Source organism: Microtus oregoni, unplaced genomic scaffold (assembly GCF_018167655.1).
Source record: "Microtus oregoni isolate MIOR12 unplaced genomic scaffold, Mior012 000015F_ref0000493, whole genome shotgun sequence".
In the NCBI taxonomy this organism is placed as follows: Eukaryota; Metazoa; Chordata; class Mammalia; order Rodentia; family Cricetidae; genus Microtus; species Microtus oregoni.
In genome coordinates, this window is record NW_024543074.1 from 26307796 (window position 1) to 26325556 (window position 17761).

General features: G+C 48.3%; 1 protein-coding gene across 2 annotated transcripts; it reads right to left on the reverse strand.

Moving 5' to 3' along the window:
- Positions 1–46: 46 nt before the first annotated feature.
- Positions 47–11470, reverse strand: Xaf1 (XIAP associated factor 1). Of its 2 annotated transcripts, XM_041665182.1 has the most exons (7): positions 11458–11470; positions 11065–11136; positions 9307–9442; positions 7246–7441; positions 6224–6306; positions 4198–4518; positions 47–734 (listed from the first exon to the last, which is right to left on the reverse strand). In XM_041665182.1, the coding sequence occupies exons 2-7, from the start codon at positions 11094–11096 to the stop codon at positions 693–695; spliced, it is 810 nt and encodes a 269-aa protein (XP_041521116.1). In that variant the 5' UTR covers positions 11097–11136; positions 11458–11470; the 3' UTR covers positions 47–692. The 2 variants fall into 2 exon arrangements, with proteins under 2 accessions (XP_041521116.1, XP_041521117.1); XM_041665183.1 differs by lacking the exon at positions 11458–11470 and having other exon boundaries at positions 9307–9579; positions 11065–11138.
- Positions 11471–17761: the final 6291 nt, after the last annotated feature.

Below are 17761 nucleotides of genomic sequence, written 5' to 3' on the forward strand. Positions count from 1 at the left end.
TTTGTCGCCCCCCCCCCAAAGTGAAAGACACACCGCTCACTTCAAAGGAGATGAAGAAATAGTTTATTTTGGAGCCAAATATGAGTGATCATGCCCCAGAAATTTTCTGAAGCCCAATCACTAAAGCCTGTCTCTTTTCCTAAATAAAGGCCACCCAAAGTGCTGAGAGTGACATTGCATACCCTGCCCTGAACTAGAATGAGACACCGTCACCCCTCCAAGGCCCAGGGGACATTGTGGAAGATGGGGCAGAAAGCTTATGAGAGCCTGGGGATTAGGGACTGGGTAGAACGCTATAAAATGTGTTCTTCTGCATCTAGCATTTCCATGGCTGTTGCAAACATGGGCACACGTCAGCTGTGGTGACCTGCGTAAGACCTGCATATGCATGTGTGTGCTAGCATGTGCATGCACGCATGCAAACACGCACGCACACAGTAGGAAGGGAGCTGCTGGGAAGAAGAGGGTTCACAGGAGTGGGGTGGGGATGAGGAAAGGCAATGGGATAAGTATGCTTACAAGACCTTTGTAAACATATGAAACTGTCAAGAATTAAAGGAAAAAAAATCAATTACAGAGATTGGTAAAGAAAACAAAGTTGCGACCATCACGCAAGGAAGCAGGGAAGCCAGGGGAAACTGGAAATCTTCTGAGTCATAGGGTCTCTTTCTTCCAGAGCTAGCTGCTCCTCCTCAATTGTTTTTCTTTTGATGAGCTAACCTCAGGCACTTCTCCTAAAGAAATGAAAATAGATGTTAAAAAGTTTCAAGTGGGAGACAAGTTGCTGAGTATGGACTGGCTTTTCTGTTGTTTCTCCTCACCCGCTGGGGCTACCCAAACCTGCACGCTACCAGCTACATCTTAGTCCCTCAAATGCTGCTGGTCTCTGGGTGTTCCTGTCCCTTGTTCCAACGCTTGCATGACTGAGATTGGGATGAGACTGCATCGAAAAGACTTGGGGTAGTGGTTAATGAAGGAGCAGGCATCATGGACGAACAGGAAGAGGTACATGTAGGGTTTCTGTGTAACCACTGAAATCAGTGAGCCACATTGTTTTCTTGGTTAGCACTAAGTCCTAGTACTGAGGTATAGAAGAAAGTGTATAGCAACACTCCCAAATACTCATGTTTGCATATGGGTATATCACAGGGCTTTTGAGTAACATACTCATTAACTTTCGGTTGCTGTGTGAGAGACAATGATGCTCCCTCCATAACAATCATCTTATGGGGGGCGGGGACAGGACAGGAAAGTACTGAAACAGAAGCAGTTTTAGGGCTCTGCAAAGTCTTGAGAGAAAAGGTGAAAACGGCTAGCGGTCTCTTTGGTGCAGAGCAGTGGTTTTTATAGTTCCCAGGTGTGCAAAATTCCTGCCCACCTTTCCCACAGGTTGATTCTTCAGTTAGATTTTTCAGTGTAGCTCCCCAACCCCAGGGGTGGTGATTGAGATCTGCTTCTGTCTCCTATGGGGGCTCAGTCAGGTAGCAGGTAACTTAAACACATAAAGAAGGAGCCCCCAGGAACATGGGTGTCAGTTGCTGGCCAGAGAAGGCACGGGGCCTCCTGCTTCCTCGCAACTCCGTGGTGAGCTCTAAATGCATTTTCATTCTGAAATGCATTTTTCATACTAAAAATGGACCATAATGGTTGATTTCTTACAATTTCTCAGAACATGCTTAAATTAAAATTTTATTCCTTTGAAATTCAAATTTGATTGGGCATAACGTATTTCTACTTGCTGTGTCTGGCAAGGATGGAGAAAGTATGGAAGGAAATACCCCACTACAGATGAAATTAGTTCATTTTTTATAAAATTTACACATGCATAAATAAATTAGAAAAAAACCCCTTTCTGAAGGACTGCTCATCTTATAAAGTAATAAAAGCAAATGGCAGAGTAATAAATATACTAAGATAACACACGGTCGACAGACAATTCAACCCTGTGGCACGCGGTAGAGAAGATAAGGCTTTGAAAGGACACCTGCAGGCTGCTGAAATTGCTTCCTCAGCGATGTGACTGGGGACATGGAGCAGGTGGGGAGATTTAGCTTGTGTGTGTATGTGTGATGCTGAGGAATAAATCCAAGGCCTTAAGCATGGTGAACAAACGTTTTATCACTAAACTGTATACCTAGTCCGCTCTCCCCCATTCTATTATCTATCTGTCTGTCTGTCTGTCTATCATCTATCTATCTATCTATCTATCTATCATCATCAACATAGGATCTCACTATATAACTTAGTTGACCTTGAACTCACCATGTAGTCTGGGCTATCCTCAGACTCAGGGTCCCTCTGTCTCAGCCTTCCTTTATTAAAAAACTGTGTGTGGCGTTTGCATGTATGTGCAGATATGTGTGTGAGGGTCTTTGATATCTTCTTAATTGTGTCTCTGCTTTGTTTTGGGCCAGGGTCTTTCACTGAACCTCAAAGTCACAATTTCAGCTAGACTGTCTGGCCAGTGAGTGCCTGGGACCCACCTGTCTCTGTTCCCCTGGCACAGAGGCTTCAGGCATGAGTCACTGTGCCTGGCCTTTGCATAGATTCTGCAGATTTGAACTCACATCCTCATGTTTGCCCAGCGAGCTCTTTAACCATCAAGCTACCGCCTCAGCGATAATGGTCTCAGCTTCCCTCAGTGCTACGATTACAGGAATTCACCACTAACCCTGACTGACTGCTGGTTAGTTTTTTCTTAACTTGACAGAGCCTAGGGTCATCTGAAAAGTGAGACCTTGATTGATAAAATGCCACCATCACATTGGCCTGTAACAAATCTGTGGGCTCTTTTCTTGATTAATAATTGTGATGGGAGGTTCCCAGTTCATTTTGGGTAGTGCCACCCCTGGGTTGGTGGTCATGGGCGCTTTAAGAAAGGAGGCTGAGCAAGCTTTGAAGGGAGCAAGCCAGCAAGCAGCATTCCTTCATGGCCTCTGCATCCATTCCGGCCTTCAAGCTCCTGCCCCGACCTCCCTGGATGATGGACTACAAGCAGTAAGGTGAAATAACCCCTTCCCTCTCCAAACTGATTTTGGTCATAGTGTTTTGTCGCAGCAAACGATGACACTGAGGTAGTTTGAAAACTAGCTTTTGGTTGACATTACCAAATAATGTCTATTATAACAAAATTCAGGCTTTCTAAAAGACAGGTTCTCTTTATGTAGTCCTGGCTATCTAAGAATTCTCTATGCAGAGCAGGATGGCATGGAACTCACAGAAATCCACCTGCCTCTGCCTCCTATGTGCTAGGGTTTAATATTTGTGCTTTTTAAAGTGGCAAACAACCGAGTCTCTAGCCAAGAACTTAAGAGCGTGCACTTTGGAGCCTTACATTGTAAAGTCCCCCAAGTGGTTCTGCATCCCCCCAGTTTCCTCATCTGTAGAATAAGGGTAAAGCAGCCTGTACTGCCTATAAGGAAGGTCAGCCATGGCCGAGCACTGCAACACTTGTTACATATTGTAACAATTGTAACATACGCAATGGTTGACCTACTTCTAATGGCAACTCGCATTATTACAAGAAATAGTCTTGGGGGCCCAGAAGGTGGCTCAGTGGGTGGAAACGCTTGCTAAACCTAGCCACAACTGGAACTCTTAGAGGTGCAGGAGATAAGAACTGACCCCACAGAGTTGTCCTCTGACCTCTGCATGCTTACTAGTGTGGCCCTCCTCCTAATAACAATAAAATTGAAAGAACAAAGCTTTCTTTAAAAAGATGATGGTCTGGGGTGGGGAACTCAGGATGAGGGAGCCGGCTATAAACCTGGGTGTGCTGGAGGCAAGCCACCAGCTGCCTTCACATCTGGAGCCAGACTCTTCTGCTCTCGGGCCTAAGCTGCTTTTCTCCACCTGGAAAGAGCTCACTGACAGCCCTCAGTTTGGCTCATTCACTCCAGGCCTTGGGGTGTTGCCCTGTGGCTGGGACTGGTACAGTTGCTGACATAGAGAGGAGAGATCTAGTTGTACCCTCAAAGGTGACCCAGTGACTGGGAAGTGACACAAACCAGGTAGCAAGGGCTGGAGAGAATGTGGCTGGGCACGCAGAAGCAGGAGGAAGCATGGGAGGAGCTGTCCGGCCACCACACTGATACATCATCCCTCCACCCTCCACCCCTCCACATCCCCCATCACCCTCCCCCCAGGCTGGGTAAGATGAGGTGAGGAGGCCACAGGGTTGAGGGGAGAGCAAGGTACCTGGTGCAGATTTAGGATGGGCAAGGGCAGTAAGATGCCACACTGACGGCACCTCCGTAGGATGTCATAGGCTGCTGCTTCATCGCCCGTAGGAAGAGCAGCCCTCTGCTGCACTGCAGACTTCAAAGGCAGATCCACGGTGCCATTTTGGTCCTTTGTTTTTTGCTTTCTTGCACTGTTTCTAGTTTTTGTCTTTGGGCGAACATCTTTCTTCGCTGAGGATGTTTGATTTCCAGTCACCTGACTCGTAAGGGACGGAGGAAGGATTTTTGGCTTTCCATCCTGAAGATATGTCACAGTCTTTGAGGCGGGGCATTGTTTCTGCAAATGTGAGTGATGTGTGAGCTATAAAAAGTGACCTCACCTGTAATAACTAGTTGGGCAATACTGCTGAGATAACCTGAAAGGTTCTCCCTATAAACACTTAGAAATGCTGGAGAAGGGGCAGTAACGTGGCCCTGTGAGTAAGAGTGTTTGCCGTCGAGCTGGAAGACCTGAGTCTGATTCCTGGAGCTCACGTAGCAGAGCAAAGGAACCTCTCTCCACAAGACCTTCACTCAGCAAATACACACATGCATGCACACATGCACACATGCATGCATGCACGCAGGCACACACACACGTCAGTAAATGTAAAAAGATTTCATGCTGAATAATACAAGGCAGACATTCAATGTTATAGCTGACTTTGTTAAAAGAAAGAAGACTCAGGTTGCAAAGATGGAGGTCTGAACGTGTCCCTCTAGAATCCAGGCTTGGGGGACAGGAGAAATGGCTCAGACATAAAGGGGACTGGCTGCTTTCGTAGAGAACGCAGGATGGTTGGTTCTCAGTACTCATATCAGGCAACTCACAATCATCTCTAACTTCAGTTTTAGGGATACGATACCTTCTGGCCTCCACACACACTGCACGCATATGGTATATATTGTACACATACAGACAAGCAGGCACACACACACACACACACGTATATAGAAATTCGTCATGATGGCACATGCTGTTATTCCCAGCACTCGGGAGATAGAGGCAGGCAGATTTCTGTGAAGTCAAAGCTAGCCTAGTCTACATACTGAGTTTCTGGACAGCCAGAGCTATGTTGAGAAACCTTGTCTTCCCTGGTCCCTAAAAAATAAATTAAAATCCAAATGTTACACATATGGTCATAGGGGGCTGCACTTTCAGGAGGTGAAGGTCATAAAGCCCCCTCCCACACGAATGGAACTGTAAAAGAGGCTTCAAACAGCCTAGCTAACTGCTAGCTTGCTCTTCTGCCTCTGCATTCAAGGCAGCAGCAAGGCCCTCCCTGGACGCCAAATACCTACACTCTGATCTTGGATTTTAAGGCTCTGGAACTCAGAGCTCTGCCTGCCTCTGCCTCCCGAGTGCTGGGGTATTCTATTTTTCTTAAGAAAGAGAATTTCCTCTCTGTTCCGGGGGGCGGGGTAGGAGGGAGGAGACGAGTGCCTGGGAGAGAAGCTGTGGGGTGGCTCTATAAGACAAGAGGTCGCTTGGCTCAACAACGCACTAAAAGGCATTTAAGGCTATGGAGGGCTAAGTCAGGCAGTACTCTTCCGTAAAAGCAACCAGCCAATCAGCTGCACCATCGGACATCTTCGGAGTCCCCTTTTTATACTCAGTATGCTGTCAGAAACTATGGAAAGATGGGAAGGCCCCTTTAGTCACATAGGGGAGTTCACGGCTAAATAACACATGGGCAGAAAGTCTAAAAGTTCAGGGCCCATAGAGGACTCATTGCAGAGTCTAGGCCCTGAAGGTTGGTGACTGCCAGAGGTGACCAAGGCCATCAGGAATTGTCAGGGCTGCTGCTTGACAAGCTAGGCACAAATAAAAACCAACTATGCCTGCTAAACTTGCCTAAAGAGAACCTTGGGACATAGCGAAACAAAACTAAGTGAAACCACAGACGTTAGACCCTTTGATAACTGAGCCGCGCAAACCCGGAACTGCGTTGCACACTTTGCTTTCTGGAGCATGCACTGGCTGCTGGACAACTGCTACTCACCATATGGGAGACATACTTATTTTCTGGAATCATCTGTTTGCAGGAATCACACTGGGTTCTTCCAGGAGATACATTTCCCTTCCCTGAGTGAACACAGAAACACCACAAATAACTGTTCTTGACCACGGCGGGCCCACCTCTCCCCTGGATGCTCCCATGGCCTGTGTTCATGAGTGTTAGCCATGCCTAGACTAGCCTGGTCTTGAGTTCCTTACCCCCCAGCACCCACACGGGAGAGGACTGGCTGGACAGCCATTTTTATCACAATGACACTGATGAAGAGCCCTTGGTTAGCTCATGAACTGGAACGTTTGGTTCTTAGCTACTAATGCTGTTTTGGCAAGTTGTGGCACCTTTATGGGTAGAGTCTCACTGGAAGAAGTGGGGTGCTGGGTGCAGGCCTTGAGGTTTCTTAGCCCATCTCCAAGTCTTTGTTCCCTTCTGTTTCCCACTGTGGGTTCAGAGTGACAGGTGCGGTGCCCACCGCTCCTGCCGCCATGTCTTAACAAGACTGTTATTTCTCAAACTGTAAGCCTCAGTAAACCCTTTCTCCCTTAAGCTGCTTCTTACCATTTTTTTTTAAAAAAACACATAATGGTAAAAATAGGCACTACACTCTGGTGGAAAAGGAGGAGCCAGACTTGGTGCTGGACGTGGAAAAGTCCAGTCTTATTTTTTCCTCCCGATCTCTTTGTGTATTTTTCATCTATAGGATGATTTGGGTAGCCCTTACCAGGCTAAGATTGTCTTTGGCATTTAAAGAAAGCCCTTCATATTTAGAATTCCCCATGGCTTTCTCTTCTTCTCTGTGGCTCTTACACCCCACCCCTTGCCTCTAGTTTTCCCGGGATAAGTCATTGTGTGCAGACACACAAGAAGGCTACTCCAGTTTAATGGAAACATACAGAATGGATTCTCTTCTCTCCTGTGCTGTTAAGGGTCCCTGTCATTGCATCCTGCCCAGGAGAGCTTCTGGCCCTGGAAACTATCCCTTCCCTCTCCAGCTTCTCCCTGATACTCACCTTCCTCAGGCTTGGCCTTTGCACGCAGACACACAGCTTTGTGCTGGGCCAGCACTCGGAGAACGATGGGCTGGTTGCAGTGTGGACAGCGCTCCGTCCGGCTGCCGCAATGGAACTCGTGGACATCCAGCTTGTTGAAGTGCACTGCCAGGTCACAGAACTTGCACTGGCCAGGGTGCTGCTGGATTTTCTTGGCCTGTGGAAAGATGGAGGACATGGGCCCAACTCCCTAGGAAACTGAAGTCAATCAGAGAAAGTGCTGGCAAGGGTCAGAGGCAGAGGTTGTCCTTGGGGATCGTGAAGTCTCTAGTTTGCTTTCTGTTGCTCTGAGAAAGCAACTTGGAGAGAAAAGGGGTCATTTCATCTTACGCTTCCACATCACAACCTATCATCCAGGGAAGCTGGGGCAGGAACTCAAAGAAAGAACCTGGAGGCAGGAATCGAAGCAGAGACCATGGAGGAGTGCTCCTTACTGGCTTGCTCTGATTTGCTCTCTTTACAACCCAGAACCTCTTGCCAAGGAGTGGTACTGCCCACAGTGGGCTGGGATTTCTCATATCAATCATAAGGAAAATGCCCGTCGACACCCCCACAGATCAATATGATGGAATTCTTCAACTGAGGTTCTGTCTTCCCATGAGACCAGAACCCGTGTCAAGTGGACAAAAGTTAAGCCACACACGCATGGATTGTGGAGATCTCCACATCAAGCATGTATGTGGGGTTGGAGGAATTTGAATCTCTGGGGTGGAATGATCTCCACAGTTCTGGCTGCTCAGGTGGGAGAGGCAGTAATCAGGGCTAGGGGAATCTTTATGACTGGTCTCTCCTCCCCTCTCTGCCTCTTTCTCTCTGGTTAGCCTGCTTGCACATAGAGGAAAAAAATCAACTTCAGCAGGGGAGGGCTTGCACGTGCTGGTGACATAAGACGGGCCACCCAAACTGTGCTGGCTGGTTTTATGTCAACTTGATGCGCGATAGAGTTATCTGAAAGGAGGCGGTCTCAACTGAGAAAATGCTTCCAAAAGATCTGGCTGTTGGACATGTTTTTAGTGATTGATGGGGGGAGTGTCCCTGCCATTGTGGGTAGTGCCATCCTTGAGCTGGTGGTCCAGAGTTCTAGAAGAAAGCAGGCTGAGCAAGTCATGGGAAGCAAGACCGTAAGTGGCACCCCTCCATGGTCTTTGCTTCAGCTCCTCCAGGCTCCTGCCACGCTTGAGTTCCTGTCCCGATTTCCTTAAGCCAAATAAACCTTTTCCTCTCCAAGTTGCTTTGATCATGGAGTTTTATCAAAGCAGTAACTCTACCTAGGATACAAACACATGAACACAGAGATGTGGGTTCCAGTCCAAGCCCCTGGCCTCTCCTTACACAGGCTAACCATGTTTCCCATTTGAGTCCATGAGATCCTAGAGGAGGGAGACCAGATCCAGAATGGCGACCTCAGTGTTCCTCCAGCACCTAGTCTAGAGCTCAGAGGTGTTTGTAGGATCAGCTTGAATCTAAATGCCTGAGCTTGATCCTCAGGAAGATAAAGCGCAAGAGAGACTGACTCAGAAAGGCAGGGAAGAAAACTGGGGTGGGGCCATCTGCCTCCTCCTTACAAGTTTCTTTTTTCTTTTTCTTTTTGGTTTTTCAAGACAGGGTTTCTCTGTAGCTTTGGTTGTCTGTCCCGGAACTAGCTCTTGTAGACCAGGCTGGCCTCGAACTCACAGAGATCCGCCTGCCTCTGCCTCCCGAGTGCTGGGATTAAAGGCATGCGCCACCACCGCCCGGCCTCCTTACAAGTTTTTAAAGAATGTTTAGCTTTTTAAAAAACGGATCCCTTGCCTTGCCAGACTCATAGTCCCGCAGCAGAGAAGTAGAAAGGGAAAAACAGCACAGCTTCAATGTAGCACACACACACACACACACACACACACACACACACACACAAAAAATCCCCAAAACAAAAAACCTTTCCCCAAACTGGTGGTGCTAAATGAGTTACCCACAGGGCCAGGGAGGACTGGATTTCAGCTACTGACCCCCAAAACTCTGTCCTGATTGCCACCTGCTCACCTGTTGGTGCACAGTGTCCACATGCTCCTTCATCTTTGACCGTGGGACGGGTTCCTCACATTCTGGGCAAACGACCAGGAAGCTCAGGCAGTGGGCCCCGTGGAGGGTGCAGTGGGCAGAGGCCACATTTCTTTTGCTTCAGGATAAAGTGGGGGAGAAAGAAAGGCTCATTGTCTTAGCAGAAAGCAGGAGGCCTTGCTGCATACCTAGGGCACGCTCTTCCCAGGCCTGCAGCAGTGACACCGGCGATGCCCTCCTGCCTTGCTTGTGCTGCTGAAAAAGCAGAAAAATTCGCCGTCATAAAATAAGTATGAGGGCAGTCTACGGAAGTACCCCGCTGCCCAGGAGAGTGGGTGGGGAAAGAGTGGTAGGAAGGTGTTACCAGGGCAACAGGGTAGCAGGAAAACTTTCGAGAGTGCTGATAGGTTTATTTCCTAGGTTGTGGGATGCTTTCACAGATAAGTAACGTATGTCAAAGTGTCTACTTTAAACATGGACAAGTCAGTTGGGCCTGTTGACACAGGTTTGCACTACCAGCTGTTCATGAGACTGAGACAGGAGGATGGCTAGTTCCAGGCCTACCTAAGCTATAGGGTGAGTTCAAGATCAGCCTGGACAACTTAGTGAGACCCTTAAAATGTAAAGTAAAAATAGAGCTGGGGAGTTATAACTCGGTAGAGTGACTGGCTACTCTGCAATACCCTAGGCTCAGTGTCCAGTGCTTCCCCCACCTCCACAGAGCTGGGGAGGGAGGAAGGTACAGCTTATCCGTTTCCAGTTATCTCTCAGTAAAGCCATCTCATGGCAACAAAATAACCAACACAACAGTCGGCATGGCAGCCCTGCAGTGCTAGCACTTCCTACACCAGTGGACAACTTTTAGAATCTCAAAAGGTTTCCCAGCCCTTTATGAGCGAAAGTCCCCTCAGCTGTCTCCTGTCCCTGGGCTCTCCTGAATCTACCCAGACAGGGGCTGAGACCCCAGAGACTCTGCCAGAGCAGGGAGTTCTCTGATAAGTTAATCACCAGAAATGCTGAATCTTTCACCCACTTACCTGAGCAGCTGAGGAGAAAGGAAACTGGAACTACATCCCTAAAAGGCCAGGCAGATGCCCCAGGGCCTGAGCACTTGGGTCATGGCCACAGAGGGACTGGAAAACCTCACTGCTGTCAGCCTGATCAAGCGGTCCCCATGGCTGCACAGGGTGACATTCCCTTGCTCGGCTGGCCCTCTCTGTTCTGCCTGCCTACAAACTCAGCACTTCTCCCAGAGTCTTGGAGATCCTGAGGAGGCTTAACCCAGTTACTGCAACAGGAGGGTTCTGCTGGGAGACAGGCTCCCTGTACGTGGAGGTGTGGTTATTATTACTCTCTGCTCTGTCCTGCATGTTCTCCTTTGTCGGGTGGATGGAGGGAATAACCCCAAAGTTCCTTTCAAGGTCCCTCTCACAGATGCTGCCAGGGCCCCCACACTGGGATCTAAGCTCCAACAGGTATGAATACCCTGTTAGGGACAAGTCCCTGGCTACTTAACTTCATGGCTGACCTGCCAGCCTGAAACACCGTGCTGAGGGCGTGTAGTGACACTGAGGTACCACTGACCGCTCTATGCAGAGATCTAGTTTTGGGCTCCTCACCCCAGGGGTCCCAGTCCCTCTGGCTTTCTGTCTGGTGTGCCCCTCATCCCCTTCCCTTCAGAAACAGCTTTCTCTGCTTTGCCCCTCTCCCTGGCCTGCCCTGGAGAAAGTGTTTCCTTACCAGTTCTGGCACACCTGGGAGTCAGCCTCCATAGTCAGCTCCTCCGGGAGGATTCCTGTGAAGTTTCCTCTTCTGCACACAAGGAAACAAAACTGAAAGTGTTTCTTCAGTCTGGCTCACAGCGGCAGGGAGGAGGGGACTTTCACAATTCTCCGCTTAGGGCTTAGGGTGGTTCCCGGGTCCCTGCAGCTGGACACTCCCAGAAGGCCACTCTGCAGCATGCCCTGCCATGTCCCCCAATCTGTGCTGTCCCTGAGCTACTGTTACTGTGACCTCCAGGGTGGGGGTCACCGGGCAGGTCTCCTCTGGGTTGTACAATGGCTCCTTCCTCCCTCCCTCCCCCTTCCTCTCTGACTGGTTTCATTCCATCTGGGTCCCCACCCCTTTCTCAACCTGTGACACCACTCCTCCTCTCTGCCTCTGTCTGGTCCTGTCCTCCCGGTGGTGTTAAACTTGAGTCTGCATCCTGAAGAAGCAGCCCCTGCACCCGCACCCTGCTTGGGCTCCAGTTTGTGGTGACTGAAAACAAGGTCTGTGAGGAACTGGGTGGGGGTGGGTGGGTGGTGCAGGGTGCTGGCTGCTCAGCCGAGAAGCTTTGGGGCAAGTGTTAGGAGTGGCCATGGATAACTCCTGAGTTTGTCCTCCTCTGCAAAAAACAGTGATGGCAAACACTAACATAAGCCCAAGGTGACAGGCACTACAAGGAGACCTTGTCATCCTATCCTTAAATGGCAAAACTGACGTCCAAGGGACTGAATAACCTGCACAAGTTCCCAGACCACGTGACCCAAGGTGTGAGTCCTCTGCCATTGCTGCAGTGCTGGGGATCTGCACTCAGATCCGGGTCATCTCAGTCTCCCGGAAGCTGTTTCCTGGCTGACTTGGTTACACTGGGGCTCCCAGGGGACTTAGGGTCCAGGTGTTCCTAGAAGTTGCATGCGAAATCGCTGTCATGTCAGGATATGTTTGCTCTCAAGGAGGGACCCACAGCCCCAGGGAGTTGGCTGACAAGACTAGCTAACCTCATGTCTTTGAATCTTTGGAGCTCAAAGAAACCAAATTCTGTTAAAGGCAATCCATGTCCAATTATTATATGGCATAATGGAATCAAATGGATACAGAACAGTTGCTGGTTTCTTGTGTTTGTTTTCTCTTTTCCACCTGCAGGAAGAAGCAAGGCATCGTTAATTAAATGAATAAAGATGATAAAAGGGGTTTGGGGAGGGATAGATAGTGGTATGGCACTTGCCTAGAATGTTTGAGGCTTTGGGGTTGGTCTATTACACACACACATACACAAAATAGTATATCTCCGTGACAACTGATACATTCACAAATACAGCCATGCACCAAATATTGACATTTCTGACAACAGTGGAACTGTCTGTGAGACAGTAGCCACATAAGACTACAGCGAGCTGAAGAAGTCCTGTCGCCCAGTGATGAAGCAGCTTTTGAATGTCACAGCAGTGAGACACTTGTGTTTGTGCTGACCTTGGCGTGAATGTAGGGTGAAAGAAGGTGTGTGGATATGGCCAAGTTGCATTATATACATGTATTAAAATGCTAAATAAACAATAAACAAAAAAACATCGCACACGCTGGGATGGCTCACGCCTTTAATCCCAGCACTCGGGAGGCAGAGGCAGGCAGATCTCTGTGAGTTCGAGGCCAGCCTGGTCTACAAGAACTAGTTCCAGGACAGGCTCCAAAGCTACAGAGAAACCCTGTCTCTATAGAACACAAAATTATATACAGGGCAGTTTCAGTGGGTAAAGCATCTGCCACTAAACCGGACACCCTGAGTTCAATCCCCGGGACCTACATGGTGGGAGGAGAGACCAACTCCCATGAGTTGTTCTCTGACCTCCACAGGCACAAAATAAATGTTTTAAATATTATGCATAGTATTTGATAATCACAACAGACAGCTTTATCACTGGTTTGAGAAGTTACTATACTTCCTATTATCATTATAGAATATATTCTCCTTACCTATAAGCAAACTGTTTAGGGCTGGGCAAATAGCTCAGTAGTACACCACTTGCTTAGCATACACAAGGCCCTAGGTTCCATCCTTAGTATGTTTAAAAGAGAAAAAATAAACAAGAAATCACAATGTTTACTACTGACATTAAAAACAATGACAATTCAGAAAGAAGAATTGGTTTGTTCTGAACCAGCTTGAATTACCTACCACACCTTAGAAGTATAAACAAATTGACACCCCAGTTCCCCAAGAACAAGGTTCTCCAAGAACATGTACTACCCTTTTATTGTGTTTGTTATTTTGTTTCTTGAAACAGGGTTTCTCTGTGTAGTTTTGGAGTTCTCTCTGTAGACTTGAACTCACAGAGATCTGCCTGCCTCTGCCTCCCTGATGCTGGGATTAAAAGTGTGCGCCACCACCACCCAGTTGTATTCCCCTTTGAAGGTGATGGTGTCTGCTGCAGACTGTTTGTGTTTGAATACTCGTCCCCCAGCTATCAAATTGTTTGAGAAACTTGTGACACCTTCAGGGAGCGGTGCCTGCCTAGAGGAAACAGGTCAATGAGGGGTGGTTCTTGAAGGGCATAGGCCAGCCCTGCTTCCTGTCTGACCACTTTCTGTTCTTGGCTCTATGTTGCATGGTCACTGCCGTCTCTCCACACCATGACAGATTAATGTTCCTTTGTATGAGTTACTTTCTCCATGTGACAAAATACTTGACAATTTTAAAGAGGAAATGAGAGTTTGGGCTCACAGTTTGAGGGTCCAGTCCATCAGAGTGGTTAAGGATGGTGGCAGGGGCATGAGCTGCTGGTCACATCTTCCGCCTCAGTCAGTCCTCTAGAAACACCCTCACAAAGCCCAAGGTTCATTTGCTAGGTGACTCTAAATCCAGTCACAAAGGCAAGGTAACCATTCTGCCCTTCAAACTGGGGGCCAGCAGAAGCCCTTCCTCCCTTACGTCACGTTTCACAGGTATGTGTCACACCGAGGAAAGAATCCAGCTCTCTGTGGTCCCGTTAGGAGCTGCTTACAAAAACCTGTCACAGTGGACAAACCTGTCACAGATCCACATGGTGATTAAATCAGGAAAGACATCCCTAGCAGGCTTCGGTTGCTGCCTCAACATCAGCCTTAAGGTTTGAGAGCCTAGAGAGGCTGTTAACCTGCCGTACATTGTATGATTTGGTTCAGTAGCCACAAAACCTGTAGTTAACAGAAGTCAGTGCTAACTGGCTGCCAAAGGGGCCTGGAACAGAACAGCCCAGCCCAACCTGGGCATCGCGACTCCTGGTAACTTCAGTATCATCAAAGTCACAATGTGACTGTGATCCTGGGCTATCAGGAGGTGTTCCAAAGAGACACTGTGACCCTCCCTTCAGCCATAACACTGTCATCAAAATTAGAGTGCTTGAAGTTGACCCTCAAGGAAAGTTGTGAAAGGCTTCAACATACACCTATTTATTATAGGAAGGGACCTAGGGACAAAGACGCTGAGGGGAGTTTCCATCTCAGGACACACCCCGAAGGCTTGCTCTTTAAAAATGGAGGAATTGTTAAGACCCCATTTTTCTTGGCTCAGACATAATAAAAATACTCTCTGTAATGGAGAATGGAGGCAGCTTGGAACCCAGGTGCCCTCCTTCCCGGGAAAACACAGTACTGTGCTTAAATTTACATGGGTTCTAGACTTTGTCTCCTGGCTTTCTGTAAGTTATAAGGCAGCCTCAGACACGGAACAGGATTAGACTTCTCAGTTCTTATTGACCAAACTGTGAAAAAAATCCAGATTCTTCTACTAATTTATGTCAATTTTTTTAAAAGTCAGGGTCTCTTGTAGCCCGGACAGACCTCAAACATGCTCTAGGCCTTGAACTCCTGATCCTCTGTTGATTGCCTTTGGGTGGGCTACTCAGTCTAGGGGTTGTAACCCACCCTGCAATCAGTTATTCCAGGGTCACGAAGAGGCACCACCTGGAAGATAATGGGCTAGGAAAGTGGAAGGAGGCTAAGCGAGAATTCTTGTCAAAGCCTCAGTTTATTAGAGACGGGGTACAACTTTTATAGGGTAAAGAGTTGGGGGTTGGGCACAGGGGCCTGGGCTCTTGCCGCGTGGTTCACGTTGGTCACATAGGCAGGAGGTTGTCTTCGGTCAGGTCACTGTAGGCCAAGAAGTCGCGAGTTGACACACCTAGATCCCTAGATAGTTTGGAATGTGGGGTGGGTTCCGCTAACAGATAGCTCTCATTAAAAGCCAATTTGGGTGTGGGGTAGGCTCTGTCAATAGAACTATTCCTAACACAATTAAGGGTGTGGGGTTCTCTGCAGACTCCCCAGGGTGATGGTTCCTGCAATGATTTTAGGAGGAAATTGGCTCCTAACAATCCTCCTACCCCTACCTCTGAGCGTAGAGATTAACAAGCGTGCATCATCACACCCTGCTCCTAACAAGGGAACTGGGTGTACCAGTTGCTGTCTCATTGTTGCAACAAAATATCTGACAAAAGGAACTTAAGCGAGGACGGGATTGATGGCCGACAGTCCCAGGGATACAGCCGGTCATGGTCAGGCAGGACCGAGGCAGGGGCAGGAGGTGGCTCTTCAGATGTCCACACCATACCCATGAGATCTGAGAATGATGAATGCTTGCACTTAACTGACTTTCATTCTTAAAAATTCAGTCCAGACCTCCCAACCCCCATGAGACAGTACTGCTTACACTTCGTATAGGTCTTCCCACCTCTCAAATCTAGACACGCCCAGATATTTGTTTCCATGGTGATTCTAAGTCCCACCAGGTGAATTAGGCAGACAGTTTATGGACCTGAGTGTATCTGGTAACAAGAAGGCTCCAGTTGGTGAGATTTAAACCTGCTAGAAGCTCTTGACTATGAAGGGGATCTCTCTGAGATGCTTCTGTTCACACCAAAGAGGTTCCTCTGGGAGCAGCCTCTCACTTCTACTTTGTCCTGTGTCTCTTGACCTACACTGTCCGATACTGTAAAACATGCTCTGATGTCACAGATTGACACCTTTCTCAAGATGCATTCTTGTCCTTGAGTGCTGACAACTGCAATTGTCACTCCATTTGAAACCCAGGGGACATCGTTGTGTTGTAAAGGGGTGAGCCAGGATAAGCATGAAGGCATCTTAGGAATCCCTGCCATGCTTCTGGACAAATTTCTTTGGGTGGGAGAAGAGGTGGCTTCAGGGGTCAGGCATGGAGGCATCAAGATGAAGCAAAGACCCAGTCTGAATGTTGGAGTTCCAGTGGGTAAGCTCTGGAGAGCTCTCTTGAGCGGAAGAACATCAGGCGAGCTCACATAGAACAGGCCAAGGGCAGTGCCTGGGAAGAGACAAAGGAGTAGCCGGCAGGGCTGGTGCCATAGGGATATGAGAACAAGATCTGGGAGCTGTTCATCACCAGCCCTTCTCCCCACACTCTATCCCCCACCCCTTACCCTCCTGTCCCCCTACCACCACTCTCAGCTCAGTTCAGATGTTCAGTCTACTGTCATGGTGGGACATGATGGTATGCAGGCAGACATGGTGCTGGAGAAGCTGAGAGTTTTACGTCTTGCAGGCCACAGGAAGTGGTCTGTCTTACTGTGCACAGCTTGAGCAAAGGAACCTCAAAGTCCAACCCCACATTGACACACTTCCTCCAACAAGGCTATACCTCCTCCAAGGAAATTGTTCTACTGTGTGTCACCCACCCTCATCCTCAGGTTTGTAAACTGAAGTTTAGTGGGGGAGGGGCCCACACCTGTGTTAGAGGTTTCATAAAACCCAATGATGGCTTAGCTACTTGTGAGCGTAGAAAGAATGTTGCCTACCCAGAGTCAAATTACCGGTGCTATTTATTATTAGTCCCCTTAATAGCCACTCATTACCCACCCTTATGTCTGGCCTCACTTTCTTTTGGCTTGTAGGTGAAACCTTTAAAATATATTCTTAGCAGCCACTAGCTTCCACCAGTTCAAAAGCTAAGGGTGTCATCAGGTAGCACGTAAGACCTACAGCGTAGCTTCCCCCACTTTGTTGTAACCCACCTGCCTGTGGTCACCGACACTTGGTGTTTTGGGTTAATGCCTTGATTAAATGACCCACTTTGTTCTGAAATGACTAAGCTCTCACAAGATTGTTTCCACACTAGAACACGTTGTTCCAGGCAGCACGAATCTGTGCTCCTGGGTTATGGTTACTGGTCACTTATGTTTGGCTCAGAGGGCTGTGTTTTGCACTGACAACTTCTTAGAGTTTTCCCAGGAGACAGAAACAGTTGCACTAACACAACGGCTTCACCCTGCCATCTGGAGCCACGATGAGCAGACCCCGAGGATTCTTGTGGAGGCCTCTCTGAGAAGGGAAATAGGATTGGACAGACAGCCCAGCCTGGGCCTCAGTCTCCAGGCAGACTCCATGACTAAGGTACTAAAGGAGAGAGAGAGATAGTGCGTGGGGATATTGGCCAGGGTTGGGATTTTAGGCAGGGACTACATCAGTGGCTCCATTCTTCATCTTATTGATAGGAAAGGAGACCCAGAGAGGTCAAGTTTCTCAAGGTCATGGACCTAAGTCCATGAGTGTCAGAGTTGGGATTGGAACTGGGTTGATCTGATTCAGGTGACCCTGCTTGACAATTGATTTGTATGGTGTGTGTGTGTGTGTGTGTGTGTGTGTGTGTGAGAGAGAGAGAGAGAGAGAG

Coding starts and splice junctions, on each gene's coding strand:
- Xaf1 (XM_041665182.1), bottom strand. CDS start 11,096: ATGGAGGCTGACTCCCAGGTGTGCCAGAACTG. Junction 7,442..9,306: donor TGGACACTGTGCACCAACAG/GTGAGCAGGTGG, acceptor ATCTTTCCACAG/GCCAAGAAAATCCAGCAGCA. Junction 735..4,197: donor CCATCCTAAATCTGCACCAG/GTACCTTGCTCT, acceptor TCATTTCTTTAG/GAGAAGTGCCTGAGGTTAGC.